The following is a 27,965-nucleotide window of genomic DNA, read 5'->3' as shown; positions in this document are numbered from 1 at the left end:
ATTGCAGGTTTTGTAGATGTAGTATGGGTAGGATCTAAATTTGGAGTTTTAATGTCAATTACTATCAATTTAAAATAATTTGCCATGGGCACCTAATCCCTTTATGGATACTTAAAACATGCATGATTACTATTTCAACATTGAATCCCCTAAGTAGACAATTTAACAACCATTTAACACTTTTAATACAAAATTGGAAATTCTTTACAAGAATTGAGTACCTACATGAAATTATTTACAGAATGAATTGTGTTAAAAAAACCAGCAGGAAACTAAAAGATTTGAACACAAAAAAAAGCATCTTTAAACGTCAAAACTACTCTGATAAATTAAAATTAAGGCTAATATTTTAGAACAATTCATTAGAAAAGAACTTTCAAATAGCAATAAAAAAAATTATTTTATATTATAACTCAAAGAAATATAGGGTTGATTTGATGGGTGTGAAAAATACACATGAGCCAAAAAATAATATAAAAATTCTATGATACCTCCATACTTTGATTACTATTGTCTCTCATAACTCCTTGCATTTGTTTCAAACCCTTTTCAAGACTTTCCTCTCCGTTTAAAATTTGACTTTCATTACTGTAACCATTTTGGTACGAACAAGACATGCCACAATTTGTACTAGCAGCTGCTAAATCATTTGAAGGGTTATCATCCCATTCTATTTTAAATCTTGTAACACGTGGATTTGTTGCCAAAATATTTCTTTGAAGCTAAAATAAAAAGCATAATTGTTATTGAAAATAATTAAAACTAGATTGATTAGATCAACCTTGTCAAATTGAGGTACTGCCGGAGGATTCTCTTTTAACTCTGGATCTGTGTATTCATTGTTAACGTAATAGCCAACACGAATAAATTCCTTTCCTCTATACGAACATGTGAGTAGTACCACTGTTACACCAACTGCGTCTTGAACTGGTATTTTTGACGGATCAGGCGCATCTGCTTGAAAAACAAACATGTGCCTTCCTTCTGGAACAGGACCCACATAGACAGTGTCCAATATTTGATCATAATCTTCACTTTCTGCAGATCCAACATATATGATTTTCCACTCTAGATCTTTAGATTAAATATATTTAGAATTAATCAATTCCATTGTTAAATAAATTTAATTTACCTTCTTTTAAATCTTCATTACATTCAAACGTAATTTCAAATTGAAACGGATTTACAAAAAGGGATGGGTTGTCCAAGACCATCACATTACATACGTGAACTTTAGACATTTTATTTTAGTCTCTTTGGAAGTTCGTACGCGCAAAGGCTCGGTTGACAGATGTCAATACTAGAAAAATTACTTTATTTTTATTATAATTATCTTTTCATTACTAACTTTAAAAGATAAATACCAACTTCACAACGTTTCACAAATAACGAAACACTTTAGGAGTAGAGAGTTAAAGTTTCTACAGTAAATGGCAGAAATATAAGACCAAACTACAATGAATTCGGCGCAAGTAAAAAATGGTATTCCCGCGAAAAAGCAAACCTTTCTTGTTTTTAAAAATAGCTTATGGTGTCAGTCAAAGTCGAAGGCCTTAATCACCAACAATCAAAATGGAGTTCAAATTATTTTAAAACCTCCTCAAAATCCAGCAAAAAAAGTATTAAAACAAAGTGTTGCAAAATATTAAAAAACTATAAAATATAAAATGACCAAACTAAAACCCAGGAAGAGCCCCAGTACAATATATAAAAATAGCATATACGCCAAAAAAGACGTCCCACGGGAAAAGAGCCAATTAACATTTAACAACAAGATATACCTAGATTCCCAGACTACAACGCACCGCGGGAACCAAATGTGGGACAAAACGGTTCCAGGACCATACAACGTAAATTGCTCAAGACAGGCCAGATACCTTAAACTCTAATGTCATTCTGACTCCAGGAAACGAATGAAACGAGTTCACAATTCATACAAAAACACCAAGTCTGAAAATCCACGCACAAAAGGTACCACATTTTAGTACTAGCAGTCTAGCACCAGTCTCACCAGAATACATGTCTTTTCCGACGGCTGAGAGAAGCCGACAGAGCAGTTTGTGCCCAAAGGAACGAAGTCCATAATAAAAGAAAGAAAACATTTCAGGAAGTATTTGGAATAATTATTGGATTTGTAGATCCGCCGAGGAAACGTCAGCCTAAGTACGTAGGTTCGCGAGATAATCAGAGCACACGATTAGAGAGAGAATCTCATGATTCATTCAAGACATGGGGGATAAACAAAAAATAGTCGAAAATCAGCGGCAAATGTAAAAATGTAACCTTTTCCAAACTTCTTGACTTGCAATCCGAACAGTGGCGGCTTAAGAAGGCTGGGTCCCCGGCAGTGTTTTGTGACACCCCCCAGGACCGTACAGAAGTTTTCACGGGTTCGTCTTCTTCAAGTTTAATCGTTCTGATTTCCACCCCCCCCCCCCCCCCTCGAGCTTCTCCGATGGCACCCCTGGCTACCCGGGGCGCCCCCCCCCCCTTACGCCGCCACTGAATCAGAAACCAATAACCAGCAAATCAGGGGACAGAACACCACAGTCAGAGGCATATAGTTAAAGTAGCAATAGAAGGTAGAAGCCAACCGCATGGGAGTGAACATTTGAGAATGCACCAGTCAGGGGAATTCCCAAAGCTGCAGGTTCTTCGAGATACTATATAGTGATTAGCGCTTAAGCAACAATTTAAAAAAATCTAATATTGTGGTCTGTCAATAGACAAAGGTTAACAAGTAAATAGAATAAGAGTTAATGAAATATATTTTAATCATGAAATGAAAAATCTTTATTTAAAACACCCAACAATTAAAATAGTAGTTACAAAAATATACATATTAAGTCACCTTCGAAATTCTAAAACATAATTAAAGAGCAAAAATTCAATATAAATCAAAGAGCAATACGAAAATACATTTTCTTCAAGACAACAATCCCAACAGCTAGAAGTGCTAAACCAATTGTGTATCTAAAAACCCTGTGACTAGGTCTTAGAACCTGGCTTTTCCTCCTAGCGAATGGGGGTCTCATAAAGGCTCTTCTTTCTTCTGCTGTGAGCAAATCTGGATGCAAAGCATTTAGAATCTCTCTAGCAGCTCTTTTCCCAGCTTCAACCGCACCCTCCATATATCCTATCCAAACTGAAGCAGTTTCTGTGCCAGCCCAATACAAACTGAACAAAATTCAAGAATTAATCGCAAATGTATTAAGGAAAAAGTAGCCATGTGCATTTCTTGATTGTGGCGGTTTGAGTGGAGTCTCTAGTTTTAAAAATTTCCATTATGGAGTTTTATTTTTTTTTCGAATTTTCCAAGTAATTAGGATTAGATTAAAAAAGGGTGTCCAATACTCGGAACTAACTAGTTAGGCTTAGCTCTCAAGTACTTGAATAGTTAGAGCTACTGATATTTGAATCTGATGAACTTTAACTTAGAAGCAACAAACACAAGGAGAATGCAGCTAGCCTTTAAACACGTTTAAGGCAGTGCTGTGTACAAATTTCATTGGACGAGGCTTTACGCTGAATTTTCCCCTTCCGACGGCAGCAGGCGCTAAAGCGTCTAACTAATGAAAATTGTACACAAGAAAATCCACGACTTTTGACGGCTTGCGTTCTCCTTGTGTGGGGTGCTGTGTTTGTTGCTCCTAGCTGCAATAGACCCCAAAAGAAATTATTTGCTTGAAGGGTTTTTAAATTTAAACGCGTGAGCCTCAATGATATCGCGATTTTTTTCGTCGCACATGTAATTATTTACATGATCAAAAAATCGAATCATGCGTGCTTAGCAATATTTATCGGCATTTGTCTTAGCCAATAAGATTATCCCTTCGGAACGAGCGCGCGCCTATCCAAAATGTAACCGTTGAAGTTTTTCAAATCAATTTCTTTTAGGATCTATTTGAACTTGGCTTTGAAATTTCCTCTTAAAAAAAACTGTGTCGTTTCTTAGAAGCCATTTCGCGGTATCACGAATGTTAAACAATAATTATGCTCCGAAGCCTTTGTGTGTTTCGAGGCACTCCACCCCTGTAAGCCCCCTGCCCCTTTACCCAATGCCAGAATTACCGGGGTACCATTCCCCCCCCCCGGAAAATAACATAAAAACTCGTCTTTCTCTCCCTTCCCAACCCCCTTTTTCCCTCGCGATAATTTCCGTGGTACCCTTTTCCCCATAGTCGAACCACCCCCTTTTTCCCTCCCAAAAATAACTTAAAAAACTCGCCTTTCTTTCTCGTCCCAAACCCCCCAGTAAAGCACCCTTCCCCCTTTTCCCCATGCGATAATTACCGTGGTAACCTTTTCCCCTCAAAAATTAATCAAAAACTCGCCTTTCTCTCTCTTACAAAACACCCTGTACTGTTGCAAACTCCCTGTATCCAATGGCAGATTTTCTCCCCACTCATGACGAACAGAAACAAAATAATACGCTCGTCCCTGAGCCCCGATTCCCCTCTGCCCTGCGCTGTTTATAGTCGAACCTTAGACGATGAAAGACGTGACCGCCAGTAGCAAATTAAAATTGAATCACCTAGGACTTTAGCGACATCGAGCGAGAAACGTAAGAAATACACAGCCGCAACGAAGCTTTAGGCGCGTAATCGCGAATGTGCTACGTCCCTGTCTTTCATCATCCTTGGTCGAACCCCCTCAGTAACGAAGCGAAAGGCAGTCACGGTTTCCCTATTATCCGCGGAAGCGTGGGGGGGGGGGGGGGGGGGGAGACGTCGCTGGTGCCTCGCTATCTCTGCCTAATAGGGTAGTCGAACCACCACCAGTAACAAAGTGAAAGGCAGTCCCGGTCTCTCTGCCCCGTGCCGCCTGTGTCTCGCCCGGTTCGCCGCCCCGCCTTTGGTACCCTTACTGACTAAGCAAAAACACAAAAACGGCTATAGTTGCGCCACTAACGAAGCGAAAGGCTGCAGCTTCTCTCGCCGCCCGGCGCTGGCTTTCTCTTCGCCGCCCCGCCTTTGGCTTCATGACAGACTAGGCAACATTCCAGAAAGCTCGGACATAGGACGACGACAGACGTACCAAGCGCTCCTTATAATATAGATGCTTCACACCTGAGGAAACTTAACAAAAGACAAACTGAGCTCAAAAACGGGCACGCCACACACTATGAGTCAGGTTTCATTTTTATACAGCGTATGCTTAAAAAATCATATCCAATCAAGACGAATCCTTTCTACTCAACGTCATTGGAACCTAGGAGCAAAAAACACAGAACCCCTAGTTGGAACAAACCAAAATGCTGTTGTTTGGCGGGTTTTTCAAAACTCTGAAGTAGTGCCTTTGACAAAATAGACGTATGGAGTACTCGAAAAAATAAGCGTCGGCCTAAAATGAGTACTCATTTTTTTGAGTATCGAGTCAAGTCGATTGAGTACTCGCACATGGCTAGAATTTTTTTTTTTGGTTGTTTTACTTTCCAAACTTGGATTTCAAATGCTGATAATTATCCATAATCCCAGGTCCACAAATGGATGATGGGCAGCCACCATTATAAGGTTCGTAATACCAATTCTAAATACAATTATAAAATGTGAAATACTCTTTTTAATGTACAGTGACTCTTATCATACCTTTTCACAGAAACTGATTGGTGATAGTGCTTCATTTCCAAAGTATTTAGCTAAACATTCGAGAATAGATTGTCTCCTTCTAGCTGGCTATTGTAAGAAAAAATTAATTTATATAGCCCAGTAAGACAAAAGTATTGAAAAAAAAAAAACCTGCCTCAACATCGCTCCACCACAGTCCTCGTTGCGCTGATAAGAAACCAACTAAAGCTGGATTTCCATTACTGCTAGTTCCATCAAAAACACAATCTAAAGCTTCAAATTCATTTTCAGTTTTTCCTTCATTTACAATTTCTCCAGAAAATCCCTTTTCCCTCCAAAAAGCCTATAAATAATGCCAACTTTTAATCATTTAAGTTCATTGAATTGTTTGAACGTTAAAAAAACACTGTCGGAGGTTTACTTTTTCATAAACAACAACAAACTTCAAAAGATTACCAATTGGCATATTTCTAATAAGAAGAACTTTACTAGTGGGTAGGGCAGGTACAAACTCAATGAACGCTGAAAAAAATATTTTTACTTATAATTGGAAAATTATTGGAAAATGGTATTTTACCATTTTGAGGAATGGGAATGGCTAAAACAACTTTCTTGCAGCTATAAACATTTGAGTTTTTATCAGTAACTAACACTCTATCATCAGTTACCTTAATTAAATACATAAATTAATTAATAATTACAAAAATGAGGAAATTATTAAAAACTAAACCAACCTGTTCAATTTTTGTAACCACAGATGACAGTTTTATATTTTCCTTACCTATTCTGTCAGCTAATAAATAACTAATTTGTTGAGTTCCACCCTTAAAAAATTGTGATATATTTAATTGGATTATTATAGATTTGAAGAAATATTAAAACTTTTACTTTAATCCTAAGTTCTTGAGCCGCTCCTTTGGTGGTTTCTATTAGGTTTTTAAAACTTCCACCAGCTGAAGCAGTATATGTTAGAAAATAAAGAGCTGACATTTGTCTGGGAGATGCTCCAAAGACAGTTTCAACAGCTATATCAACTAATTTGCAAGCAGTTTCTGTCCACAGAATTTTATCACAAAACTTCTCCACGGTCATACTATCCAAATCATTGGCATTGCTATGCTCAAATGGATTTGCTACATTTATTTGCTTACTGATCTTTCCCATCTGAAAGTTTGTATTATTTATTATCTGTATCATGACTTTTACAGGGTCAAACTTACTTTCACCATGCAATTTTCCAAATCTAAAAGAGCTGGTAGGGAAATATCAGGGATACTTCCGGTATAACTTTTAACTGGCTCATTAGTAAGCTGTATTAATTTCTTTCCAGCAGTATACTGAGGAAAGACTTCTAAATTCAATTCGAGCAATAACTCCATAATATTTCTATGAGCACTACAAATTTAAAAGTCATTAGAGAATTTTCAAAATACATTTGTACAGAGATATACTTACGTAGAAACCCACTGCCCACCTAAATCCCAAGAATCTTTGCCATGAGCTGTTGGTAGTTCTTCAGTCAATGTACGCCCACCAAGTCTATCTGATAGTGAGATACAACTATTTACCACATTCTAATTACACAACTTACAATAATTCAACCTTTCGCTTCTAATACTAAGATTTTCAATTCTGGACATCTCTTTTTAAGCTCCCAACTTGTTGACAAACCAGACAGGCCACCTCCAATAACTATCAAATCCAAGTCACCCATTTTGTAATAGCGCATCTAAAATAGGCACGAAGTCATAACTTATAGGTAATGTTATAACCAACTACAAGAACTTATTACCTATCAAAACCCAAAAACCTTAGTTTTATAGGAATCACAATACTGAACAGAAGTGCAACATCATAGTAACAAATTAGCAATAAAGGATGGAAAATCCCACACCAATGATTGATCTTTCGATCTTTGCCACAAAAGCGCTAAATATTAGAGCGGCATGAGATGGAACTAATTTCAAACCAGAGCGCGAATATTTGAATGGCAGCAATTTCGCGATGGAACCAAATCCGAAAAGATATGAATTTTGAGAATCTTCCTAAGCAAACACGTCTTTTTCATTCGTGGAAAATACACTATCGACAACAAATACGTTTCGCAATAAGAAAAGGTAGTTGGTATACAACAAATTCGTTACGATGAGCGGGTATTCCCTTGGATTTCGTTGCCATGGAGACTAAGATGGAGAGAGAGTGAGAGAGAGAGAGAAGGCGGAGCCGCTGCCGCCGCTGTGCGAGTGAGAGGGGGGATTTCGTTCCTTCGACTACCGGAAAACACACAGTCGATGACCGGTTGCTGGATGGGAGTAGGCGCTGAATCTCGTAGGGGATCGAGTTCTTTCGAAGTCGAAACCCGAAACGGGTCATGACCCGCTTGAACGACGAGGAATCGGGCCGCAGCAGATTGGCGCAGCTCGGGACTGTCGGGGATCACAGCGAGTAAACGGGCGACTTCGGCAGACAAACAAGGGGCGAGAAACATGGTTTTTCACTTTCCGATTGATACGTTAGTCGTCCCGGTATCCATCCTCGACGGTTCACCACCGATTCCACCGGCGGCTTCCACGCGCGAAGTTTCCGGCTACGACATTATCAGCCCTCATTGGCAACTATTACCTTAATAATCAAGAAGTGTTACCTAGTCTAGTATTTATTTGTCTATCCGTCTAAAAATAACCGTAGAGTCACTATATCTATATTTTTAAAAAAAATAACATAAGCGAACGTTTTTTAAGTTCGGGACTGTAGGCGCGTTCGGCGCCCGGGATGCTGACACGATCCAGCGATGCTTTCTTCCGTCAGCGCTTTCTGGGCTCTTGTTGTTGGCTTTTGCTCGGAGTGTTTCTTCGTCCCGAGGGCTGCTCCGCATCTTCCATCGCCACCCAGGTTAAAATCGGTAAGTCTACGTTCTCTAATGTTAAAACCATCAATCCAATTTGCTTTCTCTCTACTTCGCCATTCATTCAGATTATCCTTACATTTTGGTTTGGCTCTTTTGTTCATTTAGATGAAAATCAGATAATAAAAACCATTGTATTCAACACTATCCACGCGATTTGTAGAGAGACCCAAAGAACCCTAAATATATTTCAACTTTACAATTTTACTCTACCTAAAAACCGGAAAGATTGCCCGTATGGTACTAAAAGAAGCGGATAGAACTATTTGGAAAATACCAACTTTTATTCCAAGAAATCTTATTAAGTATTTTAGTACGTACACGTTTCAGGTTTCTAAGCAACCTCGAACATAATCAGCATGATGATACATCCATACGGAATACGCCCGCTGAATCGTGGGTATCAAATGTTATCTAGATTGGACGATAAATTTAGGATTAGAAGACAGCGCGAGAAGATGCTATTAAAATAAGAGGAAGCGTGGACTGAAGTGCTTTCTAAGAACTATAAATTCTGGCACGAAAAATGATTAATCGTGGAAATAAAAATTCGTTTCATTAAAACGTAAAAAAAAAGACCGAAACCTATAAATTTTTAGCGTAAGGTTATTAAAGCGGGTGCTAACTCCAACCCCTCTGCGACCAACGAATAATAGCCGGGGGGTGGGGGGCACCGTTTCCATTATTTCGTAAACGGGCAGGCGAGGCGTGGAGGGTGAAAGCGCGGCGATTGAAAGATGCTTTCCAGGGGCCATAATATCAAAAGTTGAAAACTACTCCGTTCGTCGTGGGAGTCATTTCCTCGAATCTACGGAGCGGAGAGAGTCTTAAGCCGTATATAAGACTCCTCATCGCTGGTACGATCATGTTCCTCTTCCTTTCTCAACAGATAAAAAAGAAAAAAAGAAAAGGGGTAACGGCTAGCTAATGCTAGAAACCGAAAAAAGGGGTGCCAAGAGCCGCTCGCTCCAGTAAGAAGATACTGGAGTTGGGGCGGGGGGGGGGGGGGGAGGACTGCCTATAGTATTAGGACAGAACGGACTAGAGTGCTTTCTGCCGGAGATTTATCCTTGATGAAGTCGAACTAGCCGAGAGCGAGATTAAATTTTAGACGCTCACCTTTTCCCTTCGACTGTCCTGGCCTCTTTACTCGTTTCCATGGGGATGTCGCCAATCTAGAAGAGCAATTGGATTCGCCGAAACAAAAACAGCGTCCTAACAGAACGAACCCCGCAAAAGCAATTCGAATATTTTAAGACATTAAATTGATTAAAGTAATGCTTGTTTGTATTTACAAATACAAATCGTAATACCTCAATAAAAACATGGGAAAGTGATTTTTTAGGGATCCATTAGTTTTATTAGACCTGGTTAAATTCAATACTTCTATACACATGTGGAAATTTTATATTTAAAAATTTCTCTTACTACGGTCGAAGTTAAAATTTGAATTCATGACTGAAAACTATCGCTACGCCCCCTTTCGTTCGCCACCGAAAGCTAGATAAGTAGCGGACGCTATAGGTTTTTTCTCATCTTTAATCAAAAATTTGACGTTATAAATAATGATACTCGCATTTTTATATAATTTTTGCATCGTTTGATTATATTTTTATGGATTTTGTTTTAGAAAAAACTTGACTTTTTAGTTTGTCTGTAGCAGACGCTCGATCGGAGAAGCTAGCGCCCTTGGGCCACCTATAGTCTCGTTTCGGTCGCGAATATATTTTAATTAAATTAATATTCATAATTAACTAAACGAAAACGAAAATTGTACATTAAAAGGCAACCAAAGTGGCGCAGTGAACCGGGTGAGGCAACTAAATGGCAGAAATTGTTCAAACTGCACAGTGATTCTGTGGAAAGGAGAAAATTGTGGCATGATCTAGTTCAAAGAAAGTCCGCCAGTGTTCAAAGCCTAAGGTTTTAGCTTCAGTCTCACGGTGCAGTTTGAGTTCTGCCACGTAGTTTTCACCATGCCACTTTTGTTACCATATAACTATCAGTTTGTAATCTATAAAAAGTGAAGAATCTTACAGTGGCGTAGCTGGTGGGGGGGGGGGGGGGGCGGTGGCACCCCTGGTTCCACCCATTTGGGTGTCACACCCGACCGTGAAAAAAAAACTTACTAGTCTCTAGTTTCTGTAAGTAGCATACTATGATATCCGGCCCGGGTGTCACCACATGCTAGCTACGCCACTGGGATAATACAGCCCTTTCGGTTAAGACTTTTAAAACCCTGAAAATGATTTAAAATAGTATATACACTGAGATCCAAAATGTGTTCAGGTACCTAAGAATGTGGAAGAATAGCGTTAGCATAATTATGGTACCATCCTGGCAAATTTCATCTAGGAAGTTCGTCTGTCCCCCCCCCGCATGTACCATTGACTATGGTAAGTGTCACGAAATAAAAAAAAACATCTCTTATTCTATAGGTATACTTGATTTCATTCTGTCTGAAATACAAATGTGAGACAGCTATGGTTTAGAAATTCCAGTTTTATATAATTTGTCCGCGTAGGGTATTAGAAACCATAGTTCTTCAAAACAGCCGAAAACAAGTCTGAAGGTTGGGCCTTGACGACAGGACGAAATCCCGCCGAGTAGCCTTAGATATCTGGTTACGCCACTGTTTGTCGGGACATTTTAGGCAATTATAATACTATCTCGAACATCGAAGAAACCAGCTCATATAGCCAACTAATTGACGTCCCGAAGGTTATACAATGGCGGTATATCTAAGGCGAATAGCGCGGTATTAAATGAAAAGTAGTCGAGCAATAAATTTGGGATAGAGCCGATTAATCGTTAGAAGTCCAATTAAGCGTATCGAGCGGAGAAGAGGCAATGAATGCGTTTCAAAAATAAGGGATATTTTTCATCGCCGGCCGAATTATGAGGAACAAAGGAAATTCAATTAGCCCCGCTACAGAAGCGCCACCTATAGCCCAAGCTCGTTATCGTTCTTCCGTAAATTAGCCGAGGTCCAAATCATCGCCAACCTAATTTTGATTACACTGGCGTGTTTCTCAGTTCACCTTCCATACGCGCCTCCGTAATATCTCTTCGGCTTAATTAGCCTGTTTTAACAAGATACGACGCGACTTAAGGCCCCGTCGACGCTCCCTCCCCCGTTCATAATCACGCGTTTCCGGATTACTAATATCCGAAACGGGCTAAATCGTTATTACCCGATCTTTACAACTAGACTTAACTTTATTCCATTTTCCAATTATATTGGATACCTATAAGGCGCGCGAGAAGAGCGTCCAATTTCCTATTTAGTCTTACAACGACGTCTAATTGCCCTAGGAATAAAAAGCTTAATACTGTTGGAAAGAATCCTCAATGAAAGTCTTAGCACGGGATTTGACGCGGTGTCGGATTACGAAAGGTCAAAATGATGGCCGCCTCCTTTTCTAAATCCCCGGATAAAAGCCAGGGTTCTACACCGAACAAAGCTACTTTGTAATGATCAACAACTCTTACTTGGCCCTAAAACTGGTGTTCTAAAACCAAATTACACCCGCGACCGAAAACTATCGCTACGCCCCCTTTGGTTCGCCATTGAAACCTAGATAGGTAGCGGCTAAAGCAGACGCTATTAGTTTTTCCTCATTTTTATTCGTAAATTTGACTTTATAAATAATGATACTTGCATTTTAATATAATTTTTGTATCGTTTGCTTGTATTTTGATAAGATGATTTAAGAAAATTCGTTCTTATGACTTTTTAATTTGTCTGTAGCAGACGCTAGATCATAGACTCCACCTATAGGTGCTATAATAAGATTACGTATCTTCTAATTTCCAATGAATGTAGATGAGGGCTTGTTATTGTCTAATTTCCGACTTACCTCGAAAATAAAAACGGATCGTAAATATGAGTAAGTATTCTTACCAAGCCCAATTTTTAACATATAGTTTAACTAATATTTTGGTTTTAAAATAATGTAATATAAATATTGAGATTTATAAAAAAATACTTAAGCATGAGTTTTATTTTTTAAACGCGGTCCTACGAAGCTGCGATGCAGCCACTACCGGCCGTAGCCTACGTGATTGCCAACCGTACTATAATTATAGTACATTTCAATAATATTAGTTTTCGATTTCCTCCGTACTATAATTTCAATCGCGTACTATATAGTACGCTTTTTGCGATAATTTTACTATATTTCCGATATTTGTGCGATAATTAAAGAAATTTTAGAAAGTATATCTCTGTTAACTTAAGAACACTGTTTCTAGTCTGTCATATTACTCCTATAGTAGACTAAGAATGGAAATATTATACTCCTTGGAGTGTTAGGTTTGTACCTTCTTATAGCAGCAAATACAGCCGACTAATCAAGCGTGTTGTAAGAACGAAATAGGCAATGGAACTATATATATGTGAGTGCCAACTATGATCATGTGCTACCATGGTATAGCGAGTAATCAAAGTTGGCCGTACTTATATACTAATTTTTTTAGTAAATTCGATTATTTTTTAGTTTTGATAGTATAATTTCAGTTTTGGGACCAGACAACGCTGACTATGGCCTATGCTATAGACATGGCCTGAGCAGTAGATTCTACGTACATGCGCACCTAGCGGGAATTTGCGGCGAATTCGAAAGACCAGTAAATGTATTTTTTCCCGAGCATGCACGGGCCTTGATTAATTACGTAAGTAGTGGTCAGGCAAAGTAGTAGGTTTCGAGTTTGAAAAACGTGACATCTGGATTGATACCTGTTAATTGAATGTGTGAGGAAACAGCAGACGGCGTCTAGATTCAATTGATTCTAGGTTTATACTTTCAGGAGATTGTGGAATTAACAGAAAGCTTTCACTCATTCTTTTTAAAACTCTGTTGGCACGAGGAAATTCTTCTGACTAAAATATAAACTACGCACCAAGCCTATACAAGCTGTAAATTTGCTTCCATCAAAAACTGCCTCGAACCGGTGACTTTCATAAGAAATATATATGATATTCTTCTGGTTTTATCGGGATATGAAATAATCATAAGAAATATATCATATCGAGATAAAACCAGCAGTATATATCAAATAAGAAAAAGTCCATGTTAAAAGGGAATATTTTACTTAAAAAATATAAAAATGTAAGTTCGGTTTGAACCGGGAAGGGAATTCATCTTGTAGATAGAAAGAGATGACTGCGTGAGAACTATATACATGTATTCAGATTAAAGGGAAAAAAAGCTAGTTTCGGCGCTCGTCGTCATCATTTCGTTCACGCCGAACGATCTTCATCAAAGAAAATATGGGAAAGCTCGCCTTGAACTCTCCGGAAAATAAGACATCCTTAAAAAACATTATTTTCCCCCTCCATCTCTTTTTTCGTGATAACTCTCTCTCTATCTCTCTCTCTCTCTCTCTCTCTCTCTCTCTCTCTCTCTCTCTCTCTCTCTCTCTCTCTCTCTCTCTCCGTAGTTATACAGGGGGCTCTGGATAAGTTCTGAAACTCATTTACCGTAAAATAATTTTGAACGGCGTACGCGATGGCTCTTATGGCCACCATCTACTCGAGTTCCTATAATCACAAAACTCCATAAATGTGTTTTACGAGCAACGACGGCTCGGATTACCAACTACAAAAACTTCCATTTTATTTGATAAACTAAGATTTCGACCAAGCCCTACATTTTTCAAGAGAAAATTGAGTACTTTTCTAGCTAGTAGATTTAAAAAAGGCAGGTGTTTGGGGAGAAGTTAAATTACTGGGTTTAGCCTACTCAACAATGATACGTGAATTCCGATAATTAAATTGATTTCGGTTAAGTAGACGGGTGAGAGTAAACAGAAGGGCCTGGTATTAAAGTTTTAAGTAATATAATTACCAAGAAAAAAAATTGTAATTATAGCTCGGAATAGAAGCTGAAAACCAAAATTCGCGCCGTAAGACGTTATTCCGAGACGTTAATTAGATTAACCATTACGGAGAACTGCGCCTTTCGTCGTCGTAATTAGACGGTTTGTCTCTTAGGATGGAATGGATCAGATAGCATTACGAAGGACGCGAATGTTTTCGGTAAAGAAAAATGAGCCGCCAAATTCAGACGTCTCGAGCCGGAAGAATTGTCGCCAGAAAAGCTATTTGCTGACAGGAACTTTATGTCACTTCCGCAATCTCAACCAACCAAATTTATCGCGTTGGGGACAGAAGTAAAATAAATTTTAATATATAAAACGGCCTTTTTGTAATACATTTTATAAGAAATCCGTATTAAAAGGCGTTCATAAATTTCGGCTCCGAATCAGAGGCAACCAAATTATATCGAACTGATAGTGGAATTTCTCCTATATATAACACGCCAAATAGCTAATTTTTCCGGGTAAACAAAATCCCCTCGCTTCGAGTTAATTAAAAATACCGAAACTGTTTTGTGTTAGCGAGATTCTTAGGGCTCCTAGATTTTTATAGGTATTCCCAAGGAGAGATTTAAACCGAGATCCATCGTGGTATTTTTATAGAGGAGGTAAAAATGTCTGAGAGAAAAGAACAAAGGTCAAATTAAATTCTAGGCAATTAAGGAAATTGCCAATTATAGATTCTTGAACGAAGAATAAGCCGCGCCACTGAAATTTCAGAAGAAGAAGGGAGGGGGGGGGGGGTGCGCGAATCAGCGCTTCTATTGTCCTTGATACCTTCCTCCCCCGCCGGGTAATTATTTGGAAAGAGAGAGTCTAGTTTCGCTGAGGCTCCTTTAAGAGGTGTGTTGCGAGTATTAGAAGCCCCTGGAGATAGGGGTGCCCCCGAAGTAGGATCGAGCTAAAGAGAGCAAAGGGCCCCGATTAGCGGCCGCCAATCGCGACTGAGGAACGTATGGCCGCTAGCCTTCCGCGGGTAGCGGACAACCTTGGTTTGGAGAGCTGGGGGTCAATACGTTCCGGCGAAGGAATAGTCGACGGCGGGGTTCACATTAGCCGCTACACGAGGAAGGAGAAAGTATTACGGTTGACGAGGGTGCAGCTGCTCGTGAAACCCTCTTAAAGCCAAACCGATAATTAATGAACTCCCTAAAGACTCGATCGTAATTATTACGAGCAACGAAAACTCTTTCTTCCACTATACGCGCCGACTGACCCCCCTCGCGATTTCTTTCTCCTTTTCACTCGCGAAGACTCGAGACAGGTGACGGCTCTCCTTGATGGGCAACGAAGAGCCGGGAATTTCAAAGGGAGGAGCTCCCAATCTCAGTCTCTTAAAAACGAGCCTCTCCTACGCACGCTCTCTTTCTTCGTCTTGCCGTCGATATTTTTTGTCGTCGAAAATTTTTTGTCTTCGTAAGTTTTGGCAAACTCATCTCGAGAAAGATTTAAGCCAAAGAGGAAGAGTTTGTAGGATGACAAAGAAAAAGAATAATCCGTTTTTTTCCTTCGCTGATCAAACCGAAGAAAGTGGCGAGTTAAGAGGAAAGAGATCGGGTGGGTTCTGTAGGCTTTTTTTAATTCCTTCCGTACCATATCGTATATCCTTAATCGGTTTTTTCCCGTCGACCCTGTCTTTTCTACGAGTCCACCCATCGGACACTTTTAGTCTTCCCTTTAATAAGGTCATCGCCCACTTTGTTCAAAGGCCTTTTTAAAAGCCAGAGGGGAAATAGGTTGAAAAGTGAAAAGTTTTTCACCCAAACAAAAACAAAGACCATTGAAAACTTTCTGTTGGTTTTAAAAATGTCTGTTTTGGGAATACCATTCCGCTTTAGCGATGCTTTTCTATCTAAGAAAAACAATTCACGGTCCACGAGTTAATTATTTCATTTTTATACCGCGATAAATATAGTTGTATAGTCCCCATCTAACGACACCACTAACTGAATTATAGGTTTTCCCTTTCTAATGTTTTTTTAAGTGTGTGTTTTTTTTTAAAACTTTTTGGACTTATTTCGGTCTCGCATTTTTATATTATTTATAGTCAATCGCTTTTTTTTTCAAATGACATCATTGGTATAAAAAGAGACCACCCATAATGTATTTCGTGAACTCTTGTAACGGCTCTGCTAGCTTGCATTGTAACCCGGCCACCTGTTTAAAGGCATTAAAAGTCGCAATTGAAACCATACCATTATTTCGCTTTGAAGTAATTTTTCGCAGAAAGTGTTGAGACCCGGGTTGAAAGTGTTAAATTAATAAAAACCAAGAATGGACTATAATGCAGCTAAATTACGCGAAAATATAGAAAAGTCCATTATAAAACGGGGGCAAAAAAAAAGCTAAACCCTAACCAATTTAAAGTAATGATAAAACTGACGAAATACTCGAACCGATAGGTTTTCGAGAATAAAATTAAAACGCGAAACTCGGACCAAATAGATCTTCGAGTCAAAAGCAGATTAAAATGGAATTTAAATAGCCAGAATTTCTAGCAGTAGACCGGTTCCGCCCAAGTTGGAGCTCATCTGTACCGCGCAGGGAATTAACTAAACTGAATAGAGAAGCTAACCCTAAACATTAAAAACTTCAAAACGTGTTGCGTAGAAACGGAAAGCCAAATAGGGGGATATGCGTTATGGAGAAAGAAATGTAAGATAAGTTAAAGCATAAGTGTATAATATTGTTACATAAGTGTGACACTTACTATTCTTCACAAATTACTGAGAGCTATTCACAAGACAGACTGCATTACGGGCTTCATCGCAGTTTTGCGTCCGCTTGCTAACGCGTCACACGTAGTCTTTGACAGCGCCTCGCTCGGGGGAGATTTTCAGTAAAATTTTCCCCAAAGTGACAAACTTATGAAACAATATTGTAGACTTATGGTTAAAGTTTATCAACTAAAGTTGAAGGTGTAAAACAACTGCCAAACTCGCGTATAATTTGTGAACGATGATTATCTCTGAAATATGACAATCTGTTTTTATTTCCCGTCGCGGCTTAGGTGCTCTCTTTACGGAAGATCAGCGGGACAGTCCCATCGAGTTGGCCTTCAGATACGCCATCGTTCGAATTAACAAAGACAGGACCGTCCTCCCGAACTCCTCTCTCAGCTACGACGTACAGTACGTTCCAAGAGACGACAGCTTCCACGCAGCCAAAAGAGGTGAGACGACAGCTCTCGGACAATCGGACAATAACCAGTTGACCGCGTACGTCCATCGAGTATTTCCATCACCGAAATAGGGGTAGACTGGAAAAGACGTTAATTTGATTAGTTTCTCGAATAAACTAGCGGAACGGCGATTTACAAAAGGCTTAACGATATTTCACGCGGAATTAAGCGAAATTAACGCTGTTTAAAAGTCATTGTAGGATGCCAGCCGAACGTATTTCAGAATCAAGCGAGAGTTTTTGGGGCCTGTACTTCGAATTCCGAAGGACTAGGTAATCTAATCAAGGTTCCCTTCTTAATTAGAGAGGTAACTGGCGGTGAAAGGCGGAAGGCGAGTACGTGAAACGCGGAGAGTGCGTCTCCTTTCTTCTCATCGCGGCGGTTCTTCTATACGGCTTGTTAGGATGAAAAAGAACCGAGTTTTGAGGAACGTTATCGGAATCTCGAAACGTCCCCGACACACATTCTCGGAAAAACCAACAGAGCGGTTCATTTAATTCGATAAAACGGTTCGCTCCTCCCTTTCTTTCCAAACCTATTTTTTTTAGTGGCAGTTCTAAATTCCTTTAGACGTTTAGAATAGAACAAAATGTCATTCCCTTAAAGGGAAATTCGTGAGCGGGCATTTGGAAACGTTCTAATCAAAGACGCGCGAATACTATGGAACCTTTTTCCTTCGAATTTTTCGATTTTCAGTCGCTCTTAAAACTTTCTTCGCGCGAAACTTTTAATTAATTTTTTCTCGTTAATTCTTTCCTTTCGTCCCTCCCCTTAAAAAGTCTTTTCTTTAGGCGCTATTTTAAAGGTTTTTTCCCGATTATTTGTCTTCTTTTTTTGGCGTCTACGCGAATGCGAAGCATGTTATCAAATCAGTACTGGTGTGAGCGCCATTTTCGGCCCCCAAGATTCGTTGCTAGGCAACCATATTCAGTCCCTGTGCGACGCCTTGGATATTCCTCACATTGAGATGAGGCTGGACTCGGAACCGGAAGTGAAGGAGTTCTCCATTAATCTTCATCCGAGTCCGCGACTCCTCGGCAACGCGCTGATGGATCTGATCATGTACCTGAACTGGACGCACGTCGCTGTCATGTACCAAGATGATATGTGTGAGCGAAACTTTTCCCCTTCTCTCTCTCTCTCTCTCTCCCTCCCTCTCTCACTCTAGACATATTCCCACGCCAAAAACTATCTTTCATCTTCCTCCTTTTTCTATCCGTTTATATTTACATTCAAAGTCCTAATAAAATCGATGAGCGTCTGCCTTTTTATGACGAATACGCGGAAATGGATGATAATTCGTTTTATTTTTGTCACCTCTTTCTTATTCATATAGGTCTAATTTCCATATTTGGGTCGAAACAATTTTATATTGCAAATAGCATTAGGCTAACAGAAGAAAATGAACCGAAGTTATCGAAATAGCACTCAGAATCGGAAGGCGTTTTCCTTATGAAAATGAGGATAGAATCGAGTCGAATAAAATCTTATTTCCATCCTGGCCTTTTGACGCGATAAATTGCACTTGGGAAAAACTTTTTTTCAACCTAGGAGCGCGCAAAATTTCAAATAGTAGGTCAAAATGTAACTTCATAAGCGAAACACCTCCAACATGAGGAGTATAGCAGTCTGATAACTTCGGTTCATTTACTTTTGGCATTACCAAATATAAGATTTCGAAATTAGGAAAATAATTTTACTCTTGACAGTTATGGCACAGAGCGTTGACTTTTCAAAGTGCTCTCCCCACTGGTTAAAAAGGGTTTTTCAGTGAGTTCCCCGGTTTCATCTTTTCATAAAAACTTGTTGAGTTTAACGGTAATAGCGAGTTTAGGGAGCTGTTGACTCGAGTAGCACTATCATCTTCCGCGGTATAAACCAGCCACCTAGAATAATGGTATTGAAAGTCGCTCGCTGACTTAGGCAGAATGCGGTGCTTTGGGTATTACCCGAGCTCATTTTTAAAGATTTTATGGGTTTCGTTGTATCTCTTTTGTTTAGAAAGACACTTGTTGAAAATTTCAGACTTACGCGAATCATGGGCCAAATAATGATAAATCCAGGACATGACTCTGGTACCTTCACGCGTACTAAATCGGCCGTCCACTAAAAGACACAGGCGGCCATTTTAGTAGGGGGGAAAAGGAGGAAAAAATAAAAAAAATTGGGGGCAAAATCAAGCAAGTTTCCGGTTTCCCGAACGCCATCTAGTGATGACTGAGTCGGAATTCGGAAATAAGTGGCGGTTGTAATTCGAAAATCCTGCCATATTTGGCCCCTCATTTTTTGATAAATTTTAACGATTCTAGGAAAGTATATGTTTAATATTAAATAATTATATATATTATACTAATTATGAACTTAGTACGTATAAAAATAAGTACTTCCTTTAATAACCACACTATATATGATAACTGTGAATAAATATTCCAGGATATTTACTACGACGACCACGTGTATTATTTTTGAAAACTGTCCCTAAAAAATTTGCTCCCAAAATGACGTAGGTCCGCGATCGCGCGTTTTTCCCAATAGGGGGCAATAGTGATCGGGTGTTAGCGCTGTTGGACGGGTTTTTCGCATAGAGTCATGTCCTGGATTTATCATTATTTGGCCCATGCGCGAATTAAACCTAACGGTTGCTTAAATCTGTTTAAATAGGTCTTCAAACAAAATATACATCGGGTTTAAGTCCTCGTACCAAAATCGCTCGTATTTTAATGTCAGTGAGAAGCCTGTAGTTTAAAATTCTTTCTCGCGCGTACAAGAAAGTCATCAATAATCTCGAGCGAAATTTGTTGGGTCGGGGGGAAAGAGAAAAGGCAATGGCAGATCGCGATCGAAGCGGAGAGCTCAAATAAGAAAAACCTTCGAGGATAAAAAATGCCCAGGCTATCTATAAAATTGTCGCGCTTCGAAAAGCCAATGAAATAAAAGTTTTCTTTCTCGATATACATAAGGGCGAATCTCTCCCTACCCCGGGGTACTTTTACGGAATCCGGCTCTCCAACTGCGGGGATGATGGGTCTGATCCGAAGCGAAAGAGAAAGATGGTGGAAATCCGTAAAATATGATCTTTATCCCTCGGAAACCGTGCCCTCCATTCAATTTTTAGGAGAGCGTAAATTTAATTTTAGACTCCATATATTGCCGAAGTGCTTTACGGCGTGGATTCGTAGAGTCATATTTCATAGGTGGCCAATCGGCTTGTCGAACGTCAGAGGCGAGAGCGAGAAACCCTTAACGACTAAATGATAGCTTCTCATCATTTATTAAGGGGGGAAACGACTATCTTCCGTTGAGTTCTGGTTTTAATTACCTTATATATATATATATGTATTCGGAAAATATATATGTATAATTTATTAGATCTATAGTGATAATTACCCACTGGATCCATTATTTTGAGATTAGTATACTTAAGGCAAATGATCAATTCTGGGAATACCTTTCTCCTAAACGTCAACACCAAACTGCATCTCTTATTTTTTAAATTCTTTATATAATTTGTTACGTGTATTTTTGTCGGTGCAGCTCTAGTGAACCTACAGGAATTGGTGAAACCACCCATGCCAAGAAATGTACAATTTATTTTTCGCAAAACTACCAAAGACTCATTCCACGATATTTTAAAAGACATCAAAAGCAGAGGAATTTATAGCATCATTCTTGATATCCGCCCAGAAGATTTAGGAACTTTGCTCTCTGCGGTAAGTCTCAAGTTGTTTCGCCCATACATTAATTAGTTATACCAGAAGTATATAATGTATATCTTACAAGATAAACATTTATCTTCCTATCCTGTTGACCTTATGCGTTTGAAACACGTAACTTCGCAGGCTCTCTGTGATGTTTGAAAATGGTTTTGTGGGAAGAAAACATAGTTCATCATATAGCGAGTTTGTAAAACTATTACAGAGGGAAAATGATTTATTAATTAGTTCATATTCTTATGTATTGTCATTTTAATATTTTACCTGGTTAGGAAAAGTAATTAGCGTGGTAAACTTTTAGCCGTGATATGTGGTTTGGCGGGAAATTCATGCTTAATGAAATGTTTCATTTTATGGCGTAGATGGATATTTCTGTCTTACTTTATAATCTTCCGCTTATACTAAGTTCTTGGTTATACCGTAAGAAACATTTAGTTAACAGGGTTAGCACAATTTTGCCAAAAAACCGCGTTTATTTCTAGGAAAAAACTAGATTTTTCCGCGGTTATTTCCACCTATTGTTTTCCTGTTAAAAACTGTGTGGAAAATCGTACTTCCAGGGTTTTTTCCACCTCTAGTGGCAAAATTCAATAAAAAAATATATAATAAAAGCAGTATATTCTTCTATTCTATTTACTCTTCTTCTTACCTTTTTTATCTCTCCTATTGCAATGACCAAATTAGTCACTTTATAGATATATCAATGATTAATTTACCACGAAAAGAGTTTTTCCCACTTTTTCCGGTCCAACCCTGATTTAGTATGACACTTTTTAAAGAAAGTATGGCAGTAATTTTGCCAACAAAGAAACTCCACACAAAAATTCATTGTAATAAATATATATTTTATGATTCTTATGGTTATACTTTATTATAAACATTTTAAGCGTTAGTCCAAAAAATTGACATAGTTCTATAAAAGATTTTATGGGGTGGCGGAGTGGTTAGCACTTTCGCAAGAGGAGCCGGTTTGGATCCCAGCTTGTGGCACTGGGTGAAAACTCGGAACTACTCCTTGCGCTTTGAAATTGCCAGGTTTCTCCTCATTGGTTATAGGCGTTTTCCCGCGAGTCCTCCGTTTTCCAATTTCCAAAGGGTCTTGTTGAGGCTAACGTTAATAGTGAGTGTAGGGAGTTGCTGGCTCGCGTGGTATGAAATGCTTGCTACCACCTTCCGGCCACCTAGGATAAAGGTATTAAAAGTCGCTAGATGACTTGGACATAGCCTAGCTGATTATTATATACTAAATTTGAAAGTGGATTGCCTTTAAATGCCGCCATAATGATAAATTATACATTATTTATTTGCAGATTCTACAAGTTCAAATGAACGATTACAAATATTACTATCATTTTACTACTTTTGTAAGTATACTGACACTTTTTCTAACCTCCTGTAAATATCACGTTCTTTCAATATAAGCTCCAAGTAGAGAGCCAAAAAGCAATTTGGATAAATAAATTTCAGTCATAGGGGAAAGCTAATTTCATCTAATTTGTTTTTCTTTGTAAGAAAAAAAAAAGGTTTTGTTCGTAACAATGAAATAATTGCCAAAAAAGGGAAAGCTAGTATGAAAAGCAAATTGAAAAAAAAGCTGCTCCATTTCCTGAGCGGATGAAAGTCTCGATTTTGGCAAAACTATCTCTTATCGGCAATCAATATTTGCACTTTTTTTCTTACATTTCCTCTTTTTTGTTTTTACCAAACTTTTTTCGCGCCAATTTTTGGAAGGGAATTTTAAAGATGAATAAATTCCAGAGTGTTGGAAGCAAATCCGACTCGAAAAAAGGAGGATTACCCAGAAAAAGCAAACATAATTATTTGCGGATAGAGACATACATTCTCGCCTTTTTCTCTCTATCTTTCGCAAACTTTGAAATATAAGTCTTTCAAATATTTGTTAGTTTTCTATATTAAAGTTTTTTATTTTCGTTTTCGTTTGGAAAAGCAAGGTTTCAACTGAGAGCCGTAACCCCCCCCCCCCCCGGTATTATTATATCACCGGTTGTCCGCTGCAGCAAAAATGATTAAATTTGAAGTCACTCTTTTGTCGAGGCAAATATAACTTCGGAATGACAATTCTACAGGTTTTGGTAATATTGTTTAAGTAACTTTGCCCTCCCAACGTAAACTTATCGCACAAGTTAATTTGCCTCATATTATCACACGAGTTAATTTGCCTCATTTTATAACACGAGTTAATTTGCCTCATATTATCACACAAATTAATTGGTCTCATATTATCACACGAGTTAATTGGCCTCATATTATCACACAAATTAATTGGCCTCATATTATCACACGAGTTAATTTGCCTCATTTTATCACACGAGTTAATTTGCCTCATTTTATCACACGAGTTAATTTGCCTCATATTATCACACAAATTAATTTGGCTCATATTATCACACAAGTTAATTGGCCTCATATTATCACACAAGTTCATTGGCGTCATATTATCACACGAGTTAATTGGCCTCATATTATCACACAAATTAATTTGCCTCATATTATCACACAAGTTAATTGGCCTCATATTATCACGCAAGTTAATTGGCCTCATATTATCACGCAAGTTAATTGGCCTCATATTATCACACAAGTTAATTGGCCTCATATTATCGCACAAGTTAATTTGCCTCATATTATCACACGAGTTAATTTGCCTCATTTTATAACACGAGTTAATTTGCCTCATATTATCACACAAATTAATTGGTCTCATATTATCACACGAGTTAATTGGCCTCATATTATCACACAAATTAATTGGCCTCATATTATCACACGAGTTAATTTGCCTCATTTTATCACACGAGTTAATTTGCCTCATTTTATCACACGAGTTAATTTGCCTCATATTATCACACAAATTAATTTGGCTCATATTATCACACAAGTTAATTGGCCTCATATTATCACACAAGTTCATTGGCGTCATATTATCACACGAGTTAATTGGCCTCATATTATCACACAAATTAATTTGCCTCATATTATCACACAAGTTAATTGGCCTCATATTATCACGCAAGTTAATTGGCCTCATATTATCACGCAAGTTAATTGGCCTCATATTATCACACAAGTTAATTGGCCTCATATTATCGCACAAGTTAATTTGCCTCATTTTATCACACGAGTTAATTTGCCTCATATTATCACACAAATTAATTTGCCTCATATTATCACACAAGTTAATTGGCCTCATATTATCACGCAAGTTAATTGGCCTCATATTATCACACAAGTTCATTGGCCTCATATTATCACACGAGTTAATTGGCCTCATATTATCACGCAAGTTAATTGGCCTCATATTATCACGCAAGTTAATTGGCCTCATATTATCACACAAGTTCATTGGCCTCATATTATCACACGAGTTAATTTGCCTCATTTTAGCGACTAGTGCACATTGTGTTATGTTATATTACTGACTACTACTTGGCGGATCAAACTTTTCGAACCCTTATTGCTCTAATTCCACTGATTAACCCCAAAAGATTGAAACCGGTCTTCTGTTAGATTTTCTTTTGTCTTTTAGTGACTTATAGTACTTAATTAATTTAAAACAAATTTGAAGCTTTTTTCATTTGGTACCGTATACAACATGTGTTATTTAAGTGGAAAATCATTGATATCTGGTAGTACACTTCTCCCTGTACACCGATGCAAAACGAGTAGAACACTTCTACAGGCGCTTAATCTATTTTTCACCTACAACTATGGCAGTAGTCCCGGAACTTAGGAGTTCAAATAAGTCCAATATAATAAATTTTCTAGCTAATAAAACCAAGGCTTAAAAAATGCATCGTAATTATATTGAAAGAAATCCTTTGGTGGAATACAAAGAGGAGCGGAAGATGAAAGCCTTTTAAGACTTTCGCGAATCACGGCCATAATCACTCCCCCGCGACGTTAAATACAATCAAGAATTCGTTCTCGGCACTTTTAGAAAAACTTTCGCCGTTTTGTTTTTGGGTCTCACAGAGTGCCAGTGAATTGAAAGTTCCGCGGCGAAAACCCAGGAATGTTTACAAACACGAAGGTTGAGTCCGCTTTGGCGTAAATGCCGCCATTAACTTTAAAACGCAAAGTCTTTGAATAGAAGCCGTAAAACAAATCGATTCTCCCTCCTCGCGAGCGAACAAAACCAGTTTCATGACGGAAATGACAAAGAGCAATGACTAGAACTATAGGGGGGGGGGACGCGTTAAATCTTTTAATACAGCGACTACGAAAGCTCCCTTGTTAGGACCGAGAAGAGGCTTAAAAAGGTTCGAGAGGGAAGGCTAACTTCGTCCCGAATAAACCGCACCCGCTCGCAGTCTCCAAAGCGAACAACGAGGTTAGGCGTTCGTTAGGCCTCCTATAGGAATCGGAAGCGGGAGTTCGCGGCGAGAGAAAAGGATTCTCTCGGATGAAGAGAGAGCGGAGAGTTTTCCCATTTGCATGACCATATAACATTCCCAAATAGAGCGGGCCCAGCCAGATAGTTCGTTCGCGGAATCCGCCTATCTCGTCGGTTCGCTCCTACTTTAGCGGCATTTGTATGGAGGAAACGAAGTTCCGCGACGGATACGGGACAAATGAAGGGGCGGTGGTCCCGATAAGAGGGCGGAGGGGCCGACGCGATTCTCAGAAATAAAGTCATCGAACGCCTAAAAGGGAAAAACGCATCACCGCTACCTAATGACTCTTCAGCGACTTTCAGCGGCGGAGGACTCTTTCATTCCACAGTTATATTCCCTTCCTTTTCTCTCACTCACTCACTCACTCACTCACTCTTTTAACTGTTTTTTCTTCTGCCGTGGTTGGAAGGGATGGTCGGGGAGCCCGAACATCTTTTTTAACATCCTCTTAGCGAATATCCGATTGGATTGAGCTATATATTCTTTAGAGACCTATAATAATAATGGATTGGCCCAATTCATTTCCCGTAATAGAATAAAATACGAGTTTTCCAATAACGCTATTCCACGAACAAAGGAAGAAATCTATAATTTAATGGAATGATCAAGTCCGTATTTGTCCCATTCTTTTCTATTGTTTGTCGTATTTCTACAGAAAGTGTGTCAAGGAGTAATCAGAAATATACGAGTTATAGCTGTAACCTTGATATCTGTAACTGTTAAATTTAACAAAATGATATAGAACCCTAGTGTAAGTCAACCCTTACGAAAATGGTGGAATAAATTTGATTCCAAAATTATTTCCATAAGATGGCGGATCAAAATCGAAAATCCAATCAAACATTTTTTATATATCATCCAATTTTACATTTGAATTTATTCCGATGTGATTTGATCAAAAAATAATTGGATTCTAACTGGATGTCTTTCGATCCAAGTTGGATCCCAATTTGGACATTCGATCAAGTTATTTTGGTAAATTAAAACTTATACAGGGTGTTTCAAAAGGTTTTGCAAATATTTTAAGGAGTTGTAGGGGGTGATTTGAGAAGTATGCCTGTTTTCCCCATTTTCCTACGATGAGTTAAAAGAGCGCCAGAGAGTTTCAAAGTGTGGCCTACTAGCCCCTGGAAGTAGGCTAGCCCAACACTCGCATTTTAAGCAAATAATAACTTTTTTTCGTTTCTTTGGCAGGATATAGAGGCGTACAGTTTAGAAGATTTTAAGTACAATTTCGTGAACATGACCGCCTATCGGATGGTTGACTCTGAAAACGCAACCGTCAAGAAGGTCCTCAAGGACATGGAGAAATTTCAACCCGTCGGGCACCCTATTCTCAGCAGAGCCAACGTTATTAAGGTTGATATCTATATAAAACTTTTATCTTACAGTATGACCATCTATAAAAGTTTCGAGCAATTTATCTCCCATAATAAGAATCCGATCGTTAAAGGTAAAGCCTTTTCTTCCAAGGCTACGGATATCGCTCCGAAATGATCGTACAAATCGAGATCCGAAGGTCTTTGGCTTCGGGCCGCTATTAGATCTTTATCCCGAGGATCTTATCTCGACCAAGGATTCGCGGTGAAAAAATGCCCTCCTGACCCCTTATCTCTTCTACCCTCTTCCGCGTACGGACTTTTCCCTTTAAAATAAAAAGCCATTTTCGAAATACTCCATTCGTCCTGCGCGGAACAACCTGTCATTACCGCTTAGCGGGGCCTGAGAAGGAAGGTTTGGTCGCTTCCTCGGATCGTATCCGGACAAAGATGCCAATCTCGGAAACCGAGAACGAAAGAAAAAGGAGACGTTTTTAAAGAATAGATCCAAAAGATAAAGAACGGGGAGGGGGAGGGGGGTAAAGTGGGTTCGTGCACTATCGGGCGGCGAATTTTGCTTCTTGGGTCCTCCGGGATCCCCCTGACGTGCAAAGACAAACAGCGAGCGGTGATGAACCAGGGATCAGAGTCCGCTACGCGTCCCCCTTCTCAAACCGATACAAACCGCTCAACCACGGACTAATGGTTCAACGGAACTTATAGACGGTTTCCGAAAGCTCCAATATCCCACCATTCCCGCGGCCGAAATTCCCGAACGTACGCCATCGAACCTCGCTAAAACGAATAAACTAGAAGGCCGTAAGTTTCGCGAGTATAACGCGCTATTTTCGTGACGTAGATTGCGTGTATCGGAAAATGAGAGTAAAATGCGGAGGGGATGATCTGGGCGGGCGTTGTCGCTACTAATGGAAAGAACTGCGAGGCGGTATTTACCCTTACTCCAATAGAGGTCATCATTCAATCT

At 39.0% G+C, this 27,965-nt stretch overlaps 3 protein-coding genes across 6 annotated transcripts in view; 1 reads left to right on the top strand and 2 right to left on the bottom strand.

Moving 5' to 3' along the window:
• Window positions 1-213: 213 nt before the first annotated feature.
• asf1 (histone chaperone asf1) lies at window positions 214-1,535 on the bottom strand. Of its 2 annotated transcripts, none has more exons than XM_090155611.1 (4): window positions 1,369-1,535; window positions 1,133-1,300; window positions 782-1,074; window positions 214-722 (listed from the first exon to the last, which is right to left on the bottom strand). In XM_090155611.1, exons 2-4 carry the CDS (start codon window positions 1,239-1,241, stop codon window positions 483-485), a joined length of 642 nt encoding a protein of 213 aa, XP_090011737.1. In that variant the 5' UTR covers window positions 1,242-1,300; window positions 1,369-1,535; the 3' UTR covers window positions 214-482. The 2 variants fall into 2 exon arrangements, with proteins under 2 accessions (XP_090011737.1, XP_090011738.1); XM_090155612.1 differs by having other exon boundaries at window positions 1,365-1,522.
• Window positions 1,536-2,778: 1,243 nt separating this feature from the next.
• Window positions 2,779-7,472, bottom strand: LOC149932380 (putative flavin-containing monoamine oxidase A). The gene is made up of 12 exons (XM_090156728.1): window positions 7,360-7,472; window positions 7,170-7,296; window positions 7,023-7,110; window positions 6,788-6,962; window positions 6,456-6,731; window positions 6,302-6,391; window positions 6,145-6,235; window positions 5,989-6,089; window positions 5,739-5,910; window positions 5,589-5,671; window positions 5,432-5,529; window positions 2,779-3,177 (listed from the first exon to the last, which is right to left on the bottom strand). Exons 2-12 carry the CDS (start codon window positions 7,294-7,296, stop codon window positions 2,898-2,900), a joined length of 1,581 nt encoding a protein of 526 aa, XP_090012854.1. The 5' UTR covers window positions 7,360-7,472; the 3' UTR covers window positions 2,779-2,897.
• Window positions 7,473-7,849: 377 nt separating this feature from the next.
• LOC149932379 (glutamate receptor ionotropic, kainate 2-like) overlaps window positions 7,850-27,965 on the top strand; it is a 41,302-nt gene continuing 21,186 nt past the window's right edge. For all 3 annotated transcript variants that reach the window (XM_090155641.1, XM_090155640.1, XM_090155639.1), the window contains exons 1-6: window positions 7,850-8,469; window positions 17,363-17,524; window positions 18,391-18,642; window positions 21,068-21,243; window positions 22,557-22,610; window positions 26,856-27,020. In XM_090155641.1, coding sequence (XP_090011767.1) covers window positions 8,340-8,469; window positions 17,363-17,524; window positions 18,391-18,642; window positions 21,068-21,243; window positions 22,557-22,610; window positions 26,856-27,020 — 939 coding nt within the window. In that variant the 5' untranslated portion in view covers window positions 7,850-8,339. The remainder of the gene's footprint in view (window positions 8,470-17,362; window positions 17,525-18,390; window positions 18,643-21,067; window positions 21,244-22,556; window positions 22,611-26,855; window positions 27,021-27,965) is intronic.

The sequence above is a fragment of the Leiobunum rupestre genome, chromosome 8 (genome assembly GCF_980474605.1).
Source record: "Leiobunum rupestre chromosome 8, qqLeiRupe1.1.hap1, whole genome shotgun sequence".
Taxonomy (NCBI): Eukaryota; Metazoa; Arthropoda; class Arachnida; order Opiliones; family Sclerosomatidae; genus Leiobunum; species Leiobunum rupestre.
The sequence above is the reverse complement of the archived record's forward strand: the minus strand, read 5'-3'. Positions and strand labels throughout refer to the sequence as shown.

What these genes read in the sequence shown, in the direction of transcription:
- asf1 (XM_090155611.1), bottom strand. Translation starts at nt 1,241, where the DNA reads ATGTCTAAAGTTCACGTATGTAATGTGATGGTCTTGGACAACCCATCC. An exon ending in TAATGAAGATTTAAAAGAAG is followed by an intron (nt 1,075 to 1,132) that starts GTAAATTAAATT and finishes TTTAATCTAAAG; the next exon opens with ATCTAGAGTGGAAAATCATA. An exon ending in CAGTACCTCAATTTGACAAG is followed by an intron (nt 723 to 781) that starts GTTGATCTAATC and finishes TTTTTATTTTAG; the next exon opens with CTTCAAAGAAATATTTTGGC.
- LOC149932380 (XM_090156728.1), bottom strand. Translation starts at nt 7,296, where the DNA reads ATGCGCTATTACAAAATGGGTGACTTGGATTTGATAGTTATTGGAGGT. An exon ending in CTTAGTATTAGAAGCGAAAG is followed by an intron (nt 7,111 to 7,169) that starts GTTGAATTATTG and finishes TCTCACTATCAG; the next exon opens with ATAGACTTGGTGGGCGTACA. An exon ending in GTGGAGCGATGTTGAGGCAG is followed by an intron (nt 5,672 to 5,738) that starts GTTTTTTTTTTT and finishes TACAATAGCCAG; the next exon opens with CTAGAAGGAGACAATCTATT.